The 17713-nt window shown below is 38.8% G+C and overlaps 1 protein-coding gene across 2 annotated transcripts in view; it reads left to right on the top strand.

Annotated features, from left to right (window-relative positions):
- LOC118427378 (heparan-sulfate 6-O-sulfotransferase 3-B-like) overlaps window positions 1-17713 on the top strand; it is a 59118-nt gene that overhangs the window by 14760 nt on the left and 26645 nt on the right. Inside the window, exon 2 of one of the 2 annotated variants that reach the window (XM_035837140.1) lies at window positions 2641-2643. The exons of the other annotated variant lie outside the window; for it this stretch is intronic. Within the exon in view, the coding sequence (XP_035693033.1) occupies window positions 2641-2643 (3 nt within the window). The remainder of the gene's footprint in view (window positions 1-2640; window positions 2644-17713) is intronic. 2 annotated transcript variants of the gene reach the window in all.

Genomic DNA, 17713 nt, shown 5'->3' with positions numbered 1-17713 from the left:
GATTTATTTCTCAGTTGAGTATAATTTATCATTTATGTCTGCAAAGCAGCCTATACTTACTGTCAATTATAGTAATCGAGACCAGCTTAATATTCTGTTGTCAAAATGTGTGAAAAATACACTCCCCCTTTTGACATAATTCAGCCAGGCCTATAATCATAACGCCTGCACTTCAACGCTGCTTTTAAACTTTGAAGAACCTGATGTAATATTTATATGGTAAGTAGGACAGTTTTTAAGGCACCTGGGGATCTTCTGAACCAATTCAAACATCTTTGTAACAGTATTCTGATAACCTCCTGAGTACCCTCGAGATGTGTGTTACTCCCTAAGTTCATAAAGTCAGGTCAATTTTAAAGAATATTGGGCCAAAGAATGACCTAGACTACACACTGTAAACACCAAGGAGGGTCTGCATGGAAGGGGGATGGGGGATGGGTTGCTATTTATCTTCAAAGTAACTTTGATACTGTTAATACTGGGCAATTACATCTCCCTTTGTATCTCAAGGCTGACTCTCAACAATCAAGTTTTTGTCAGTATTGAACCTCCCACTATAAAAGGCACTTGATTGGCCTAAACCCTCCCTTTTGATGTATTGAGAAACCCGAGGCGGGGGTCATTTGAGCGCTACGACGAAAATCATGAAGCTATGAATATTTCAACGCCGGTCTTAGGGACGTAACTGCCCCGTCAATACGTTCCCCGACAACACGGGAGGAAAAAATTGTCCCTCGCACTCGGAATCAATTTTCCTGCAGGCTTGCGATACAATTGAGCAGTTTATAGGCAGGGCTTCCCAATCAGTCGGCCTGATCCTGATCTTCTGGGCTTCCGGGGGTCATGTATTATGCAGGGTTGGGTGTGGTGCAGATTGATTGCTCTTCACAAAAACTTACTCTACCAACATCTCCTCCCTGGTAGCGCGGTAGTGCGCGTAGTCCAGTGGTTAGCGGCCCTGCCTCTGGAACTGGAAGCCTTGAGTTTGATTCTGGCTGTGTCGCTCACCCGACATGCACGCTACCGGAAAGGGTTGCAGTCCTTAGGACAGGACGTTAAGCCGTGGTCCACTGTTCATTGTGCTTGTCGAAAAAAGCTAGGGGAATTTTCCCGGTACAATGAACCTGTAAATACTGTACATAGCGTCTATCCTCTCTGTCACGACCAGTGGAAGACTAGCTCTTCAGTGAGCTTAAACTGGATCGAGATCACTTTCCTTTCCTGGTCCCTTTTTGGGAGAGGAGAATCAGCATACTAACGGTAGTAGTGTGCTTTTCTTCAAAATGTTGGCTTTATTTCACTAAATTTAGCCCAAAATATAGTGTTTCTGAGGGTTTATAGATTTAGAAATTTACAGGGGGTGGAATCCCTCTACAATTCTCATGCCTGCATTGCTTTCCAGCTTACAACATGGCTTTGTAGAACCAAAATGCCCCAATTGCTGGTTTTAGACTGATGTGGGAGAATTGGTATCCAATTTGAAAGCTTTGAATTTGTGTTATGATAGTTTTGTGTTAACTCTTTTTCAAGACAAAGTTTGTTTTGCTGATACTTTGCTGTAGCCAAGTGAAAGCTATTGTTGAAAAGTCAGAAACTGCACAAAGTCATATACAGCTGACTTGTGTTGGGTAATTTGAAACCTTCCACTACTTTGTGATTCTACGTTTTACTTTTAACTAGCCATCTGTTTCGGAACTTCGGAAGTAATAAGATGCCAGTTATCTCTTCAAGTTCTTATCAATTTTTTAACAGTTGAAAGTTTTCCCTGGAAGTTTGAATATTGAATTGATACACCATGGGGCAAGGCAAGACATTAGGCAATTTGAACCTAAGTGGTCCCAAGAGGAGGCAGCTATTAATTAGCAGTAGTGGCACTAATTAGGCACTAATGATGCTTGTAATGTAAGGGAGAAGTGTTTCGCAACAGATATGTGTCAAGCCGCAGGTGGGGATTAGATGAAGTATCATGTGATATTGATCTGTAGTTTGAATATAATTTGAATGATACTGAACTCTAACTTGTTACAGATTTTATCAACTAATAATTATTTCAATTATCTGAACTAGGGATGGAAACTAGGACCCATATAACATCTAACCAAGAACAGAGTCCAAAAACCTTGTAAGATCAAAACATAGTAAAAACAAGTGCTTTAAAAAAGCTGGCATTTTGCCAAGGTTTGCGTGTGTACACGGTTTTTTTTCTAGTTATTGGAATGTGCTGAAACTATTGTTTATATTAAATGGATGTAAAAAGGAAACAAGAACAATTTAAAATCACCCTCCCCTGGACTCGATCCCGGACCGTAGCTCTGCAAATCAGGCTGACGTCAGAGGTATTTGTGTAGTGACCCCTGAACCCGGAAGTCACTTCTCTGCATCATAGCGCACTTTTCAGAAAATGATATCTCAGCAATCGTATACCCCTGCTTTAACATTTTTACATTGTCACGGTCTCCATAGTACATACTACAAATCTGGTAAGTTAGAAGGTCCAGTTCTTTTTCGATAATACAGGGCGATCAATGAAAAATCGTGGCAATTTCCATTTTCGCACTGGAAATCCTACTAATGTCATAGGGTTTCCAGTCGAAATTGTTTTGTACCCAGGGGAATCAGAACATTTGTGTTCCCTAATAGAGGGTGTTGATTTATGAAAAATAAAAGTTACAGAACAAAAATCGGACCTTCCGTTCCAGAGATATGGCCCTTTAAAGTTGCTGGGCGGTGTCCGCAGGTGTGGCGCCAGGTGTGAAAATCGCATTTCTAATTAGCAATAATTAAGAAAGTAAAAACATTGTGCCACTCAAAAGTTCTTTTCTGCACAGTCCAAGTAGTATTTTGTAGCAATCAAGTAAAGATAAGATGTTTATTTGCCTTTTTCTTTCACTACAGGTGAGGTCAACTTGCTGAAAATTAAGTTTTTTCAGCATGGCACATGCACAGCTGGAAAAGTGGCCAATCATTTCCAGATGACCCCTTTTTGAAGAGCGATAATCAATAAACTGTTCATCCTATAACTAAGATATTTCAGATATTGGAAATGTGTAGTAGATTCTCTTAACACAGTTTATTGCAGACATTCTAGAGACATGGTTACGAGATTATGTGTAATCAAAAATACTAATTTGTAACATATCTCAAAAGGTCAAAGGTCATCGGCACCTGTCACTTATATAAGTCCACATAAAAAATTACCTATCAACATTCTTCTCTATCTCAGTGACAAGTATCACATGTTTAATATAACAGAATAGAAATAGTTTAGATAATTTCCACATCAATTATGCAAATTAGCTTCTGATTTGCATAATTAATATTTAATTACATGAAGCATCACTTAATCTATCTACATACCAATAATCATGATGATCCGTCAACCCCTTCTTGAGTTATTCCCTTTCACAGTCTGACCATAAGCATTGAATATCAGCATACCTTACTACTAAAGGGTTTTGGCACATGCTAATTCTAAATTTGCCATCAAAACTATCACATTTCACCAGGAAATACTACTTTTACGACATCTAATGACCAAAAGTATATAAAAATATTACCTATGAACCATGACCACCTGACTTTGTAACTGGTTTATTCAAGTTTATTGAACAATTGATAATTCTTTGACATTACAACATATGTTTGAAAAGACTTGGTAGCTCCTCTTCTAAGCTGCACAGCTTTGAATTGTTGATTTGGCAAATTTAGAATAAGTTTGCATATGTACCTCGTTTTTTTTCGGTAGCTTAACGTGTTTTAGCAGTGTCAATTTCTTTGTTTTCTTCAAGCCGATACTATAGACGAGATTCGTTCTTCGACACTAAAATGTCATAACAATATCACCGATAAAAGATAAATTTGCCAACGAAAGTGGCTAATAAGTATATTTATAGAGTTTAATTAAATTATGGACATGATTATTTGTGGTAGAAATGATAGTGTTTGTATTCTTTGTGTCAATGCGTGCGATGCGTTTACCGATGCCCCCCTCCCCCATCCCCACTCGGGTCATTTCGAGCAACATCTTTTAATCGGGAACGCCGGTTAGTCGGGAAAATTCAGCTGGCAAATGGCCTTCCCTAATAAGCGGCTTCTACTGTACATTGTAATTCTCCCTCTGTGCCATCTCAATTTCTTCTATGATGTTCCAGGTGCTATTCCCAATGCAGCATCTTGCAAATCTGAAAACTTTTAACATTGGAAATATCAGCAAAAACCTCTATGCCCTTGATATCACATTCAACAACAAACACAACTTGCTATGTTATTGATTTTTTGGATCTTACAAGGTAAAAATTGAACTTCAGTGATCATCTCAACGTAAATATGCTCACGTTGGACACATTTACAAATGATGTTTCCTTTCATGAAGTTGGTGACAAAGAAAACAAAAGTTTTGCGTCTCAAACCTGAAACAAACGTGTCCGAACATACAATGTATCTACACTTATAAAGGCTATCTGTATACAATTAATGAATATCAATACGCTAATTATTTACATGGAAACGAGAATATTTTGATAATTATGGACCCGCCTAACTAAATTTATATGCAGGGTCCTACGGCCGTAACTCACGGCCCGGACTCGGCACACCACACGGAGCGAGTAGCACATGTTGAACATTCACATCGCTAACTCACAACAAACCTACACATGTTATACATCATTTTAAAGCTTAGAAACCGCTTGTTACACACATGGATGCAACTTTTTGAAAAAATAAGACATCAATGGTGAAAAATGCCATCTAAATTTGCAAACTGGAGGTAAACCACCTTAAAATTGCGGTACAAGAAAGTTTCACGTACCAAATTGTAGCTTGTTTTCTTGTCTATCCAATCCTACCATATATGGGTTGCTTCCAAATAAGGCTGAGATGCAAATCAGGCTGACGCAACGCCATGCCCGCAGAGCGCTCGAACAGGTAAACGCGGAAGTGACTTTCCCGTCTCGCGAGGCATTTTCCCGAAGGCCATATCTCAACAATCTTTTATCCCCTGCTTAAAATTTTTACATTGCCAGGGCCTCCATACTACATACTACAATTCTGGTAAGTTTGAAGTTCTAGGCCTTTCTCAATTTTACACGGCGATCAATCGAAAATCGCTACACGCACGGAAAACACCACCGCCGCACGCATGAATATTAACTAAGTCGCAAAGGAATCTGGGATAGGCTATATGTAACTGTTATATATATATACACGATTTATTTGGAAAACATTTCATCTTTATGAATTGGTAATACAACGTTAAAATGTAAGAGCAATAATTGGATTATATGCTGCATCAATCTTAGGAATATCATACTTCATTCATTTAATCTAATCAAATATCAGGCCCCATTACGGACCACAGACAATGACTCACGACAGAGCTTTGCAGATTTTGAACAGGTCCGTTCATCTCAACATCACAACATCACTCCATCACTCCATCACTCCATCACAACGGCAACTATTCTGGTCTCAGGGCATTTTGCCGCTAAGGCGGCAAAATGCAAAAATGAATTAAGTACAAATACTGTATTATACATTTCCATTTAGACCTCATATAGCCATACAATTTGAATAAAGGTACTAGGTTATCCTAAATTCATATCAGGCATTCCTACTCTGTAACTGTTAGTTCAGTTTTAGATCAAGAATAAATCTATTAAAAATATCCAAGTTTAAAATGTATGAGGTTTTTCGGGTATTGCAAAAACATACCTTTTTGGAAGAGCACATTGTCACCACTAGATATACATAACCATTAGTTTGAAGTGACAAGATGGCACTAACCCAAGCAGGGAAGGGACTGGTCCGGAAACTAGGGGCACACATTATGGCGTCATTATTAATTCATGTGTCAGGACAAGTTTGTAACAAGTACAGCGGAAACTCTGGTGTCAGGGGACTACAAATGAAATGTTTCTGACTTGAGTGTCCCCTCAAAAAGTACAGTGGTTGTGTATTTTGTTGGAAACATTCTGATATTTTAGGATAAAGAAAAGTGACGTACATGTACATGTAGGTACGTATTATTATCTGTCTATAATGGTACATAAATTTCTGTATGGTAGCAATATCAAAAAGACCTTTCGTACGGAAATACAAAAGCATTGTATGTACCATGCAGCTATTTCATTGAAGTAGAGTCAGAAAAAAATATAATTGCAGCACAAAGTTGTCCAGATGGTACATGTACTGTATTACATGTGTTTTATGGCCAGAAAAGATCATGCCCTTTAGGAAAAGACTTGAGAGATACACGTACGTAGCATTTCATAAGTTGACCCTCAGAAATCTATAGATTGTCGGCGACACAGACCAGATGTCCTTTTGCCACACGATTGGTTTCTTACCATGATTGTATTAAGAACTAATCACCTCAGCAATTAAGAATAGCTGTTTTACTGCAGCGCTAATTAAGCTTATTTCACACCTACTTTGTCTTCGATAGACATGATGTAATAGAATAAGTACTTGTGTCTCTAAGCCAAAGATCTATATACTTGTAGATGCAACTGGTGTTATCATTTTTCACTGCATGCAAACAGGAGACGGATATTCTGCTGCAGTACCACAGAAAGGGAACCTATAAAATTATTTGTTCATTTTGCTGCGATCTATCCACACTTTAAGTCCTTCCATAGCTTCCTGAGTAGGGCTGTCTCCAAGACCCATCTCTTCATCCTTCCTTGGACAGAAACTTGCTTTCGGGGGTGGCAAAATATTACTGTAACTGCTTTTAAGTTTGCAGAGATTTGATTTCGCGGTGGTTTTAATTTCACGGTAGCACCATGCACTGTAGTCTCTTACTGCCATGGAAAAATGTTTGCTGTGGTTTTAAATTCGCTGTGAAGTGGCTGCCGCAAAAGTTTCTGCACTTACATTAACCCCAGCCATAAAAAAATCTGAACTTCATCACATGAAGCTGTTGAAAATGTATTTTTATTTTACATGTATGTGACAGATTTTTTTAAAACAACATGGGCTTTTAGACAATGAGTGGGATGGATAAAAAATTAAAGCCAGAGACAGTTAAGAAACAACCCTGCAAACTACAAATCAAAGATAACCTTATCAATTGCAATACCAAATACTGTAAATGCAGAAATTATTGCGGTAGTTTTATGCTAGCAATATTCCTGTGCCAATTCACTGCAAACATAAACCCACTGCACTGCAAACATTATTCTATGGCAGTTAGAGACTATAGTGCATGGTGCTACCGCAAACCAGCACAAACAGTTCTTTTCCTGCTACCACAAAATCAAATCCCCACGAACCTAAGTTAAATGCCTTTACAGTACTGTCCTTTCGTGATTGACGTGTAGTTGCAAGTAGTAATCTTATTTGTGTTTCATTTTGCTGCATTCTATCCACTAACTAAATATTACATAAAGCCTTCCATAGCTTCTTGAGCAGAGCTGTCTCCAGGATTTGGGATTTTAACGTTGGCTAGGTTTTATTATCCTGGAAAAGGGAGTTTTCTGTGGAAGGGAGTTTTGCCCCATCTAAACTCTCTTCCACGTCAAACTCTCTTCCTTGGCAAACTGTCTTCCATGGCAAACTCCCAAAATAAAAACCAGTCCCGTTCAGAGCCTGCAACGTAGGCTACCTGTCGTGATTGACAGGTAGTTGCAAGGTGATGATTAAACAGTTATGGCACCTGGCTGGGAGAGACCACTCGGCTGCACCACCATGAATAATACAACACTCCGCTCTGGAGCCTCAGCTTTTGTTGACAGGAGAGGCGAATGGAATGACTAATAGACTCCATGGCACTTTGCAATTTTACAATGCGGTGTGAAGAAAAAATTCAGTGTCACTGACGAAAGATAGTGGATACTATCTGAAACATCTGAACGTTTCCAGTTGCTTGAGTAACTGCTTTTTGGCAATTCTTTGCTTTTGGTTTGAGAAAGGGTTGGGTAACCATGCATTGTTTTGTACATTGGTCTGGTATTATCATACTTGAGGCTTGAATTATTTCTATTGCAGGTACACATCACAAATACCTTCACAGCTCTACATGTAGTTTTACCTGAAACAACCTGCATATGGTGGTGGTATTTTGAGCCCCACTAGTACTGTACCCATAACTTAGACTGAACCTCCTAAATAGAAAAAAGTAGTCAGGTTTGAGAAGCATGATAATATCATAAATATATACTTATTTATTTATTTATTTATTATATTTACCGAAGTGGCATAGTATCCCCTCATACTCAAAGACATTATTTTAAAGAAGTTGTCTTGCAATGGTAGAGACTCTTTACATTTTTTCACAAAATCCTGAATCTATACTCAAATTTTATTCAGAAATCAATCCAATGACAGAACATTCATTATCATTTTATTTCATCATATTTTGATTATTCATCAAACTAACCAAAAATGCTGGTGAAAAATTTCATCCTTGAATCCAAGAAGATGATATCAAATATCTGCAATAGTTATACATCGTAAGTTCCAGTGATATACTGTCAATCTTATCGTTTATGGCAGTCTTACCCTTAGCATTAATCCCGTGACTCCCCCGAGAGCCACAGGCCATTCCTGTAGCTTGACTGGTGACAAGAAACCCTACAATTTATTGTCTATTCCTACCTGCTCTCATTGTCTTTAATGTTTGTGAAAATCACCTTCATAGATTAGAACGATAACTCTTGGTTTTGTGCATTGTAATTAGTTATAAGTAGGAATCTAATTTGAACATGGATGTGGCATTATATGTATCTACCAGACACGTCGAGATACATTTGTATTGTACACAGGGGGCACTTTTATATCACTTATCGTGAAGGTCTTTCCCTGAAGCAGGCTTTCTGCTATCAATTATTTACCAAAGAAACATATCGTAATGGAATCATTGCATCAGAAAAGTCATAGTCCGATGGTAAACATGCCTAAAGGTTATGTAAAGCTTACATAATGCGAAACGTTTAAGGTCAGTCCTTTCCATTTGATGGTATAGTAAGGGATTTCTATAATTCTGAGACAGTAGTTAGAAATGTCAGACAGGTGCAGATGTGATATGTTTTAAAGGCAGTTCATCTTTAAGAATGATGTGTAATCATTTGAACTGATGTATCAAGATTTATTTATCTATCAAGGTTTTCCAAAATACAGTGGAAGGTATGGTGGTCCTGGATCAGTGTAAAAATTATTCAGCACTAGGAGCAGGTACCCAGCAGCTTGTGGTAACAGATTTACTACTATTTCCATGAAGAAATGATATTCAGCTGTAAAGATTTACAATCATGGTAGTGCAGGTACCATTCAGCAGTTATGACAGACACAGCAGTGACAGAATCGATAACATTTAGTAGTCTGGACATATTTGACAGAATAACACATAATTCAGCACCAGGGGCAGATGATATAGGAGCTTAGTTGCAGCTCAAACATTGGTGAAGTCTGCAATATGTCATTTAGCCAATTTAAACATTTTAAACAAATGATACAACAAAGGTTGCATGATTTTCCAGGGCCAACTGTAAAGCAGTGTGGTTACACTGAGTTGGGTAAGGAACACAGAATAAAGAAAACAAAAAAAATTCATACCTTTTTAATGTCAAGAACAACAAGCTTTACGATAGTACATTGTACCTTACAATGAAATATAGCCCTGCAAACATGCACTGGTGCACTCACAGTCAAAGTTGCAAAGATCCAATTTTGGGTGCGCAAAATTGCACATGCACCCATTTTTCTGAGCCCTGACTTTTATTACCCAAAGTGTTGTATTAATTTTGTCAGGACGCCTTGTGTAATTCTCAGCTGGTTTGGGAAAGTAAAGTATCTGATGGATAGATCGGCCTACCGGACCGGTAGCCCTAATGCTGATGTATATTTCTCCTGGAATATTGGAGGCTTTCCTCCCAGTCTTCTCTCCTGCTATCAATTTCACAAATCCTTTAGAGATAGGAGATGTAGCCCAGCAAGGGAAGGCCTCGATCTGTTACCTTCTTACGAGTGTCAAATTTCACGGAAGCGATAGTTTTTCTTGTATACTGGAATAGGTCATTTCACTTGAAATTAAGTATCAGCTTGTTCTGCAGGGTTCTCTCTGATATTAGTCACAGTCAATATATATCAGTGCTTTCGCTAGCCTGAAATATTTGGCTGCTGTCCGTTATCTGTATCTATATAGCCGGAATAACCGCCCTTTGATACAGCACACCAGCTTTGTAGGCACACGGTACGGCAACAGCTGGTAATATTACACTGGATGACCTATCAAACTGCCTAAAGGTGTAACACCACTGTTATGTACGTTAAGTGCAAGCTGTGTAAGAGAGGACTTTAAGGTTTCATCCACTCACACTGAGGTGGATGCCTACTCTTTTGATCAATTGACAAGTATGGTAGGTTTTTGAACAAACACAGGGCTTTTGGCTTTATGTCCCATTCAAGAGGACATTCTCAACAAAAGCTACACATGTAGGTACCAGTACTTCACCTGTGTTGATCAAAGAAATTGGTGTAAGATACCTTATCCATGGACACAATGCCTGCTAGGAATTTGAATCCAGAATTCAAAAGTCAACAGAGCTAACTGCTAAATAGATTCAGCCATCACAAGCAATATGAAAGAAAAACAAGCAACATCTCAAATAGTAGTACAGTATACCTTGAGCAGCTTGAAGAGGACTGAGGAGAAAAGTTCTCTAGGTACGGTCTATCCTGCTATGATGCCTCTGTGAGTGTGAACTGGGAGAGTGCCGCTACAAAATGTCTGATGTGCTGTGCAAAACACAAGGAAAGAATCAGCCCAGAATTCAAGAACCTGTCAACGTTGCACGCTTCCATAGAAACCAGTCCATTTTGTCAAATGAGAGCTCTCATTAACTGGTCTCTTAGCAACCTTGTCATTAGAGCCTGTTGAGTCTAAGGGTTTGCATTATCATCCTGTCTTTCCTGTTTGAACGTTCAGGGCTCGAAAGCCGCACCTGCAGTTTTCATTAGAGGTATGTATCACTATGGTAGAAATTTGGTGCCTAAACTGCAAATATTCTGAATTTTGAAATCTCCATTCAAATTTATATTCACAACTAAATGTCAACATATTTGCATCATTTCCCTGCATTTCAAGCAGAGTGTGAAGGAGATTCCCAAATTGTTTGTTGCAATTGGAGGTCTTCGAAAGTTTGTGGGGGATCAAAAATGGCCACAAATGGACTGCAAACTTCAGTAACAATTTGATTGAACCACCACCAAACAAATTTGAGCATGTTACTTTGTTGGAAAGTTGGACTAATTCATGGACAACTCATGTGGCATATTTCAAAACTTTCACATTCATGAAATAAAGAAGATTCAACTTATAATGTAAAAAATGACCAAGAACAGTGACTTTCTTCATGTTTTGATCACTACATTACCTCCCTTTAAAAAATCTAGATTGCAGCAATTTTTCATCAATTCTTCATGCCAAAAAATTGCAGTCTGGATCCATTTACATAGACTGATAATAGACGTAGAAAAGGAATAGCATCTTTCTGTACTTTGACAGTATACATTGTCCTCATGTCATCTCAAGAATGGAACATTCTCAGCCTTTGAGACTTTAAGAGACTTTGAGACTTTGCTTCAGAAAGAACAAATGAGTCGCTGCACGTACATATCTTTTGTTTTCTCTTAATAGACGCCAACCCCATTGCTACCACCATCTCATTGCAGCAATGGCTTGTACAAAGGGTACACCAGTTAATTGGCCCCATCGAGTGGTTGGTGAGAATGGAGATGGTAGCTAATGAGCAGGGACAGTCCCCTTTGTTGGGCAAGGGTTTCCGGTGTGACATACAGGTGGTGGGGAGAGATGACCCCATTAGAGGGAGACAGGAGGTCCATCAAGTCCGACATCACCAAATAAGAGAGGCCAGAGCTTTGGGGTTATTAAGGCAGGGGACTGGTACCACCCGGTGTCGTATTTTATACGAAGGTGTCGGAAATGCGGGATCCCTAATGGCACTTGAGTAAGATTGATGCCATGCTTGTGAGTCGGGAGAGAACATGGCGTGAAAACCTGTCCACGAGGTGATGTTATTAACTGGATAGATGGTCAACTGTCACAGCTCATTACACGGAAGCAAATCTTCTCAAATTGTTTGAAGAAAAATGTGTTACTTCTCAAATTGTATCTGTATCTATATAGCCGGTATAACCTCCGTTCGGCGTAACACACAAGCTTTGCAGGCACGCGGTGCGGCAGCAGCTGGTTATATTACACTGAACGACCCGTCACACCTAGCTTTTGCACATCTATGTGCAAGCGTTCTTTATAACTATCCAGAGAAGATGCCCCTACTGTGCTTGGTAATAACAAATTCCACTCTACGATAGTTCTGGGAAAGTACGAATTTTTGAACACATCAATCCTAGGTTGGTAACTCTGGTACTTGAAGGCATGGCTGTTTCTTGTTCTTTGAAGAAAAATTGTTTGAAGAAAAATGCTATATCCTGATGAAAGATAGTAGTCCTTATTTCAATGTGACTGCAGAAATTTCTCCATGTTTATAAAATTAAAACTTGCTAGTTGTAACTACATGGTATAACATAGGACATATACATGTACAAGTAACAATGAACAGTGATTAACATTATGGTGAAAAGAGGCTACTCTAATACTAGTGTTGGCTATTTCTACACAGGTTGGGTTTGACTTGGATTTGAAGCAGAGGAAGACGAAAAGCTCCACTTTTTCAACAATTTGTGGGTTCTGTGATTTCAAGAGAAAAGTGGCTTTCTGTTCGTCCGTGAATGTGGGAAAGTTGGGATATGTCTTTGTGGTTTCTCTAAACAAATTTTTTTTGTCAGTTTGGTTAAATGAACACTAAGTCCTCCACTGCTTTTATATGTACACTCCACTGTGGGAAAGAGACACTGAAACAGACCAGAAATGCTAACCCGTCATCTGTCCTTGGTGCTGAATTTATAGTCATTGTGGTGGTTAATTTATTACAGGTTAACAGCTTTTATAGCTTTTACATTTCTAGTGTCGGGATTTACCGTTACATTCTAGTCAATAACTGGCCTGTTTTTGAGGACACCTTTTGTCAAAGTCATATACAAAACTGAAGGAAAAATGCTCTTTGGAAATCCGATGGAAATCAAAAAGGTCTACCTTGGAAATCAGTTATTGTAACTGAAGGGACCATCCTATAAATCTTAATGAATAAATGAAATAGATAAATAGATGGTTGGTGGACAAATAAAGAAATATTGTGTCTGCTCAGCTTTTATATATTAAACTTTCCTAATATAATCCAACACCATAGCTAAGACCTCACCAGTTTTCTTCTTTCATTCTTGGATTTAGAAAAATAATTTAGAACTAGAAATTCAGCATGACAACTGAGCCTGACGGAGGGAAAAGACTGCACCTTGATATACATAGTTTAAGGGATGGAATGTAGGAATATAGTTTTCTTCCAGTTATCTTGTCCTCTTACTATATCTTTGAAGAGGTTCACGAGTCACGTATGAATACAGTTACTCCAAATTTTCTTCAAGCTGTTTTTAAAGGTACGGTACATACCTCCAAATTTTTGACATCTGACAGTCCATCCGTGAACAAGATTGACTGTCAGCCATCAAAAATTCTGGTATGTACCTTACCTTTAAAACAGTCATTGCTTGACGAGAATTCGGAGTAACTGTATCTTATTTTGAAGTGTCCAGGAAACAGCACATTGAAGTGGTGTGGCCCAAAAGAAAAGCCCACAGCATTTACCAATGATGCCGGTTCACAGCTGGACGTTATAAACGTGTGTCTTAATGGAAACACCTGATGGATAAATGTAGAGGTGATGAGACTGTAAGGATTGGGCCCTAGGGGGTACAGTGATCTATAGCCCCTCTAACAGGACGTATCAGGTTTCAATTGACCCCCAGGTCATTCTGCTGCTTTATCAAAAGATAGGAGCAGCACTTACAATGTTGTTTTTTGCATATTATACTGTTTCTATAGATGAAACAGTAAAGATATTTAGTAAAGAGTTGAAATGCAAATATTGTTTAGTACAATTTGACACACTTATACTGAGGTGTCTTTGCAATTCTCCAAAATTGTGCCATAACACAGGTTAGCAGAATGATACACAATATAAGATGGGCACCAGTTATGATTTTTGTGTTCTTCCGTAATATTACCTTTAAAGATAACATAAGAACAAATGTTTAAATCTGGCTTTAGGTTGGAACAGAAAACTACAGAGGGAAAAGATTTCTTACCAGCTAACAGAAGCTTTAAAAAAATCAAGGAACCCCAGAAATACGGTAAATGCAGAAATGTTCACGGTTTTCGCGGTGGCCAATTCGCCGCAAACTTAAAACCGCTGGAACATTTTTCCATTATCATTTTTGACCAAAATCCATGGCAATACTGCAAACTTAAAACCACAGCAAAAGCTCTATTTTCCCGCTACTGCGAAAGTAAATCCCCTCAAACTTAAATTCATTTAAAGTATTATTAAAGACTTGTAACCAACAACTGTGTAGATGCTGATGATATGTGATGAATGGGAGTTGTTCCACTGTGGTAATCCCCGTAAGACCCCGACAACGCGAGGAATCTCGGCATCAAAATTCCATGCATAGATTTCTGATAGCTCATTGACCCGAGCAACGCATCATCTTGTTGAAAACTAATCCTCCAAACTTTCTCTCGCAAATGATCTAGTGGAAACTGAAGTTAGCGGCGGTCTCGGAGGGCCGCAAATAACAGGGATTATCACTCATACTAGGAAGTCTCAACTCCGACATTAATGGAGGTTAGGTGTTAGGTTACTACTTCATTGTTATGTTCATACATGAGCATCAAACTGTTACATTTCTAAAAGTTCCTGTAATACCCCAAATTTGCAAGATATAATGTCCAACCGGAGGTGAGATTTCAGGGTAAAGCTTTGACACGAATGTCGTCCTTGCCGTAGTGCGTGCCATAGATGCTGGAAGATTCTATTTCACCTGGCCATCCTAAAGACGATTTTTCTAGGCATGAGTTTCTCGAGAGATTGGTGAAAAAAGGTACCGTTATGGACTTACCTTGTCCTTGATGCAGATTTCCACCATGAATTTGTAAAACACATCTACTAATTCTAGCGATGTTTGTGGCAAGCAGGGCTTCACGAGTGGACTACATTTAGCTCACCTCAATATCATTATATACATGTACCTTGCCTCAAGGTACATATGGGGAGAACATGTGAACAAGAAAGATTAGCATTTTCTTTGAAAAAGTGTTTATCATAATTGTGGGGGGAGAAGCAAATAGAAGAAATGTGAGTGACTGAGTCATAAGTGTGTTAGCTTTTTTAATATCAAAGATGTAAAAAGATAGACAGTTTGACATCTAGTTCAAAATTAGATGACTGTGTATGTTTTGAAAATTTAGATTATGGATTGTCATGTGTTGTGACCCACACATGGACATATCATATACACTGAAGAACCTAAAAAGCTACATTAAATACAATCAAGAATATCGTAATGCATAATCTATCAGACAGTCTATTTCGACAGTCTGCTTGAATAGCCTAAGGCTAGTAGTATTAGTAGTATCCAGTATTTGATTATACTGCTGCTGGGGTCCCTGACACAGGGTTAGGGAGTAGTTGTCTAGTTTCACACTGCACTTGGTGATTTTCCAGTTTGGCATAATTTTGCACTTCTTGATTTTCGAGTTTGGCATAATTTTGTGAAATCCAATAAAATTTGTGCAGCCTTAACTCCTTCACAGTAGACATATATACTGGGTTATTTTTGTTTTCTGTCTTTAATATCTGAGGTTTATTGCCCCCCTCCTGATCCGTCACTGCAGATGAATTGCTCTCCGATATGATCTATCATGTCTATTACAAACATCAGGCCCCGTGACCAGTGTCAGCGTGATAAAGGATCGCGGCAGCTTTCCGAAGGGCTTGGCGTCCCGCAAAGATGGAGTCGTGCACAAAATCGTGCTGTCGGGATCAATACGGGGCTGCTGATAACGAATGGCAGCTGCTGAAGGAAGCAGATTTACCCCCGATCTCGCAACGGGTGGAACAATTTGAAGCCCCCCAGTGCAACGACCTGTCCAAATCACCCACCACGTACACGAGGGGCTGCCTAGTAGTACGCTGTTGTCGGGCTTGTGCATGTAGCTAGGATTTGATTATAGGGGGTCCAAATGTCTTGGTGAATTGCAATAAGTGATAAAGGCACCACTATAGGGGGTCTGGGCGCATCCGCCTTCCATGGTTTTTGACAATTTAAGTTAATATATTGCATTCAAAGGTATCCTGAGGGGCAAATTATTGTCAGAGAGTACAGTAGAATACAGTGACCACAACTGTCCTTGTGGCATCTCTGGTCAATCAGAATTTTATGATTGTCAGAGGATCTGCTCCCTAGTGTAAGGACAACAAGTGCATCCAATTCCTTGTTATTTTAAGAAAAAAGACTTCAAATGATGCCTTGATGCATGCTTGGCTAAAAGCCTGGCTGTTGTGTAGAGTGGCTACATGATTGACAGAGAATCTGATAGTCAATACACTCAGCTGCATACTTAGATTAGGATGGAGAGATTTAGGCCATCACATTATCCTCTTATAATATAATCATAAAAATGCAGTGTTTCCTACAATCAGTGAGAGTAAGACGACCATATTCCGATCCTGAGTTAGTAGATTTTTATCTCAGAGGCACTAGACTGATACTCTCTGCTTGGATAGAGCTTTTTCTGTAGACATGATCAAGCAATAATTTGTCTATGAATGATGGACGGAATCGAGACAGAATTGCATTTGTCAGCATCAGAAAACGGACACTTGGCTGCAAACATGTGAAGTGAAAAAGACATTTCTTGGAGGTATGCCAGTCCATGACCATGAGCGTGCTTCTCTCAAGATTAGGTTTGGCTTACAAGGTGTTGCATATGCTGTGGGACTTTAGGTCATTGTGAAAAGGACTTTGCATGCATGGAATGTGATCCACTGTGACCTGTGCCAGACCAGTCCACATTACTCTCTATCCACATGTCACCACAACATGTAGTCAGCAAGATGTTGCAGGGCAGTGTATTTCAGGACTTGGCATGTGTACAATTTTCTGTGTGATTTATCACTTGGCTGGAACATTTCTTATCATTCCAATGTACTGTTGATTTATTCAAGTTCATAGATCTTTAAGTCCATGAACGGAATAGAAGAGTTACTTTAAATGTGAAATCTTAAGATATTCCACATTTCTAGTAGACTACCATTGTGCTGCAATCTCATTGTGACCAAAATTGGATTTGACTTCATAGTTAAGAAGTCATGTAAGGCATAAAAGCATGACTGAAAAGACTACAAAATACGCAAAGGTTAGAAAGAGCATATGTTCTCAGTTTGACGAGTTTACACTGTGACAAATACAGAACATAATACCACAGCAAATATTTCTTAATTATCAGTATCCTATGATGATGAACTGTATTATCTGCTTAAAATTATAGCATTATTTGATTGTTGGAGGAATACAGTACATGTACAATGTACCTCTTTGTTGTGGTTTATGAATGTTCCAATCAATATATACAACACTGTTTTAACAAGGTTATATTTTTCTTTTTCTTTCATGCCACATTTCTGATCACCTACCATGATGCAATCTGATTGGACAACATCTCATCACTGCTTCATCTTCATCCTACCTTCATTTTCGAACACATTTCTGTGTCAACTATATTAAATCCAGG

The sequence above is a fragment of the Branchiostoma floridae genome, chromosome 12 (genome assembly GCF_000003815.2).
Source record: "Branchiostoma floridae strain S238N-H82 chromosome 12, Bfl_VNyyK, whole genome shotgun sequence".
Taxonomy (NCBI): Eukaryota; Metazoa; Chordata; class Leptocardii; order Amphioxiformes; family Branchiostomatidae; genus Branchiostoma; species Branchiostoma floridae.
Note: the sequence above shows the minus strand (reverse complement) of the source record. Positions and strands in the feature narration are given on the sequence as shown.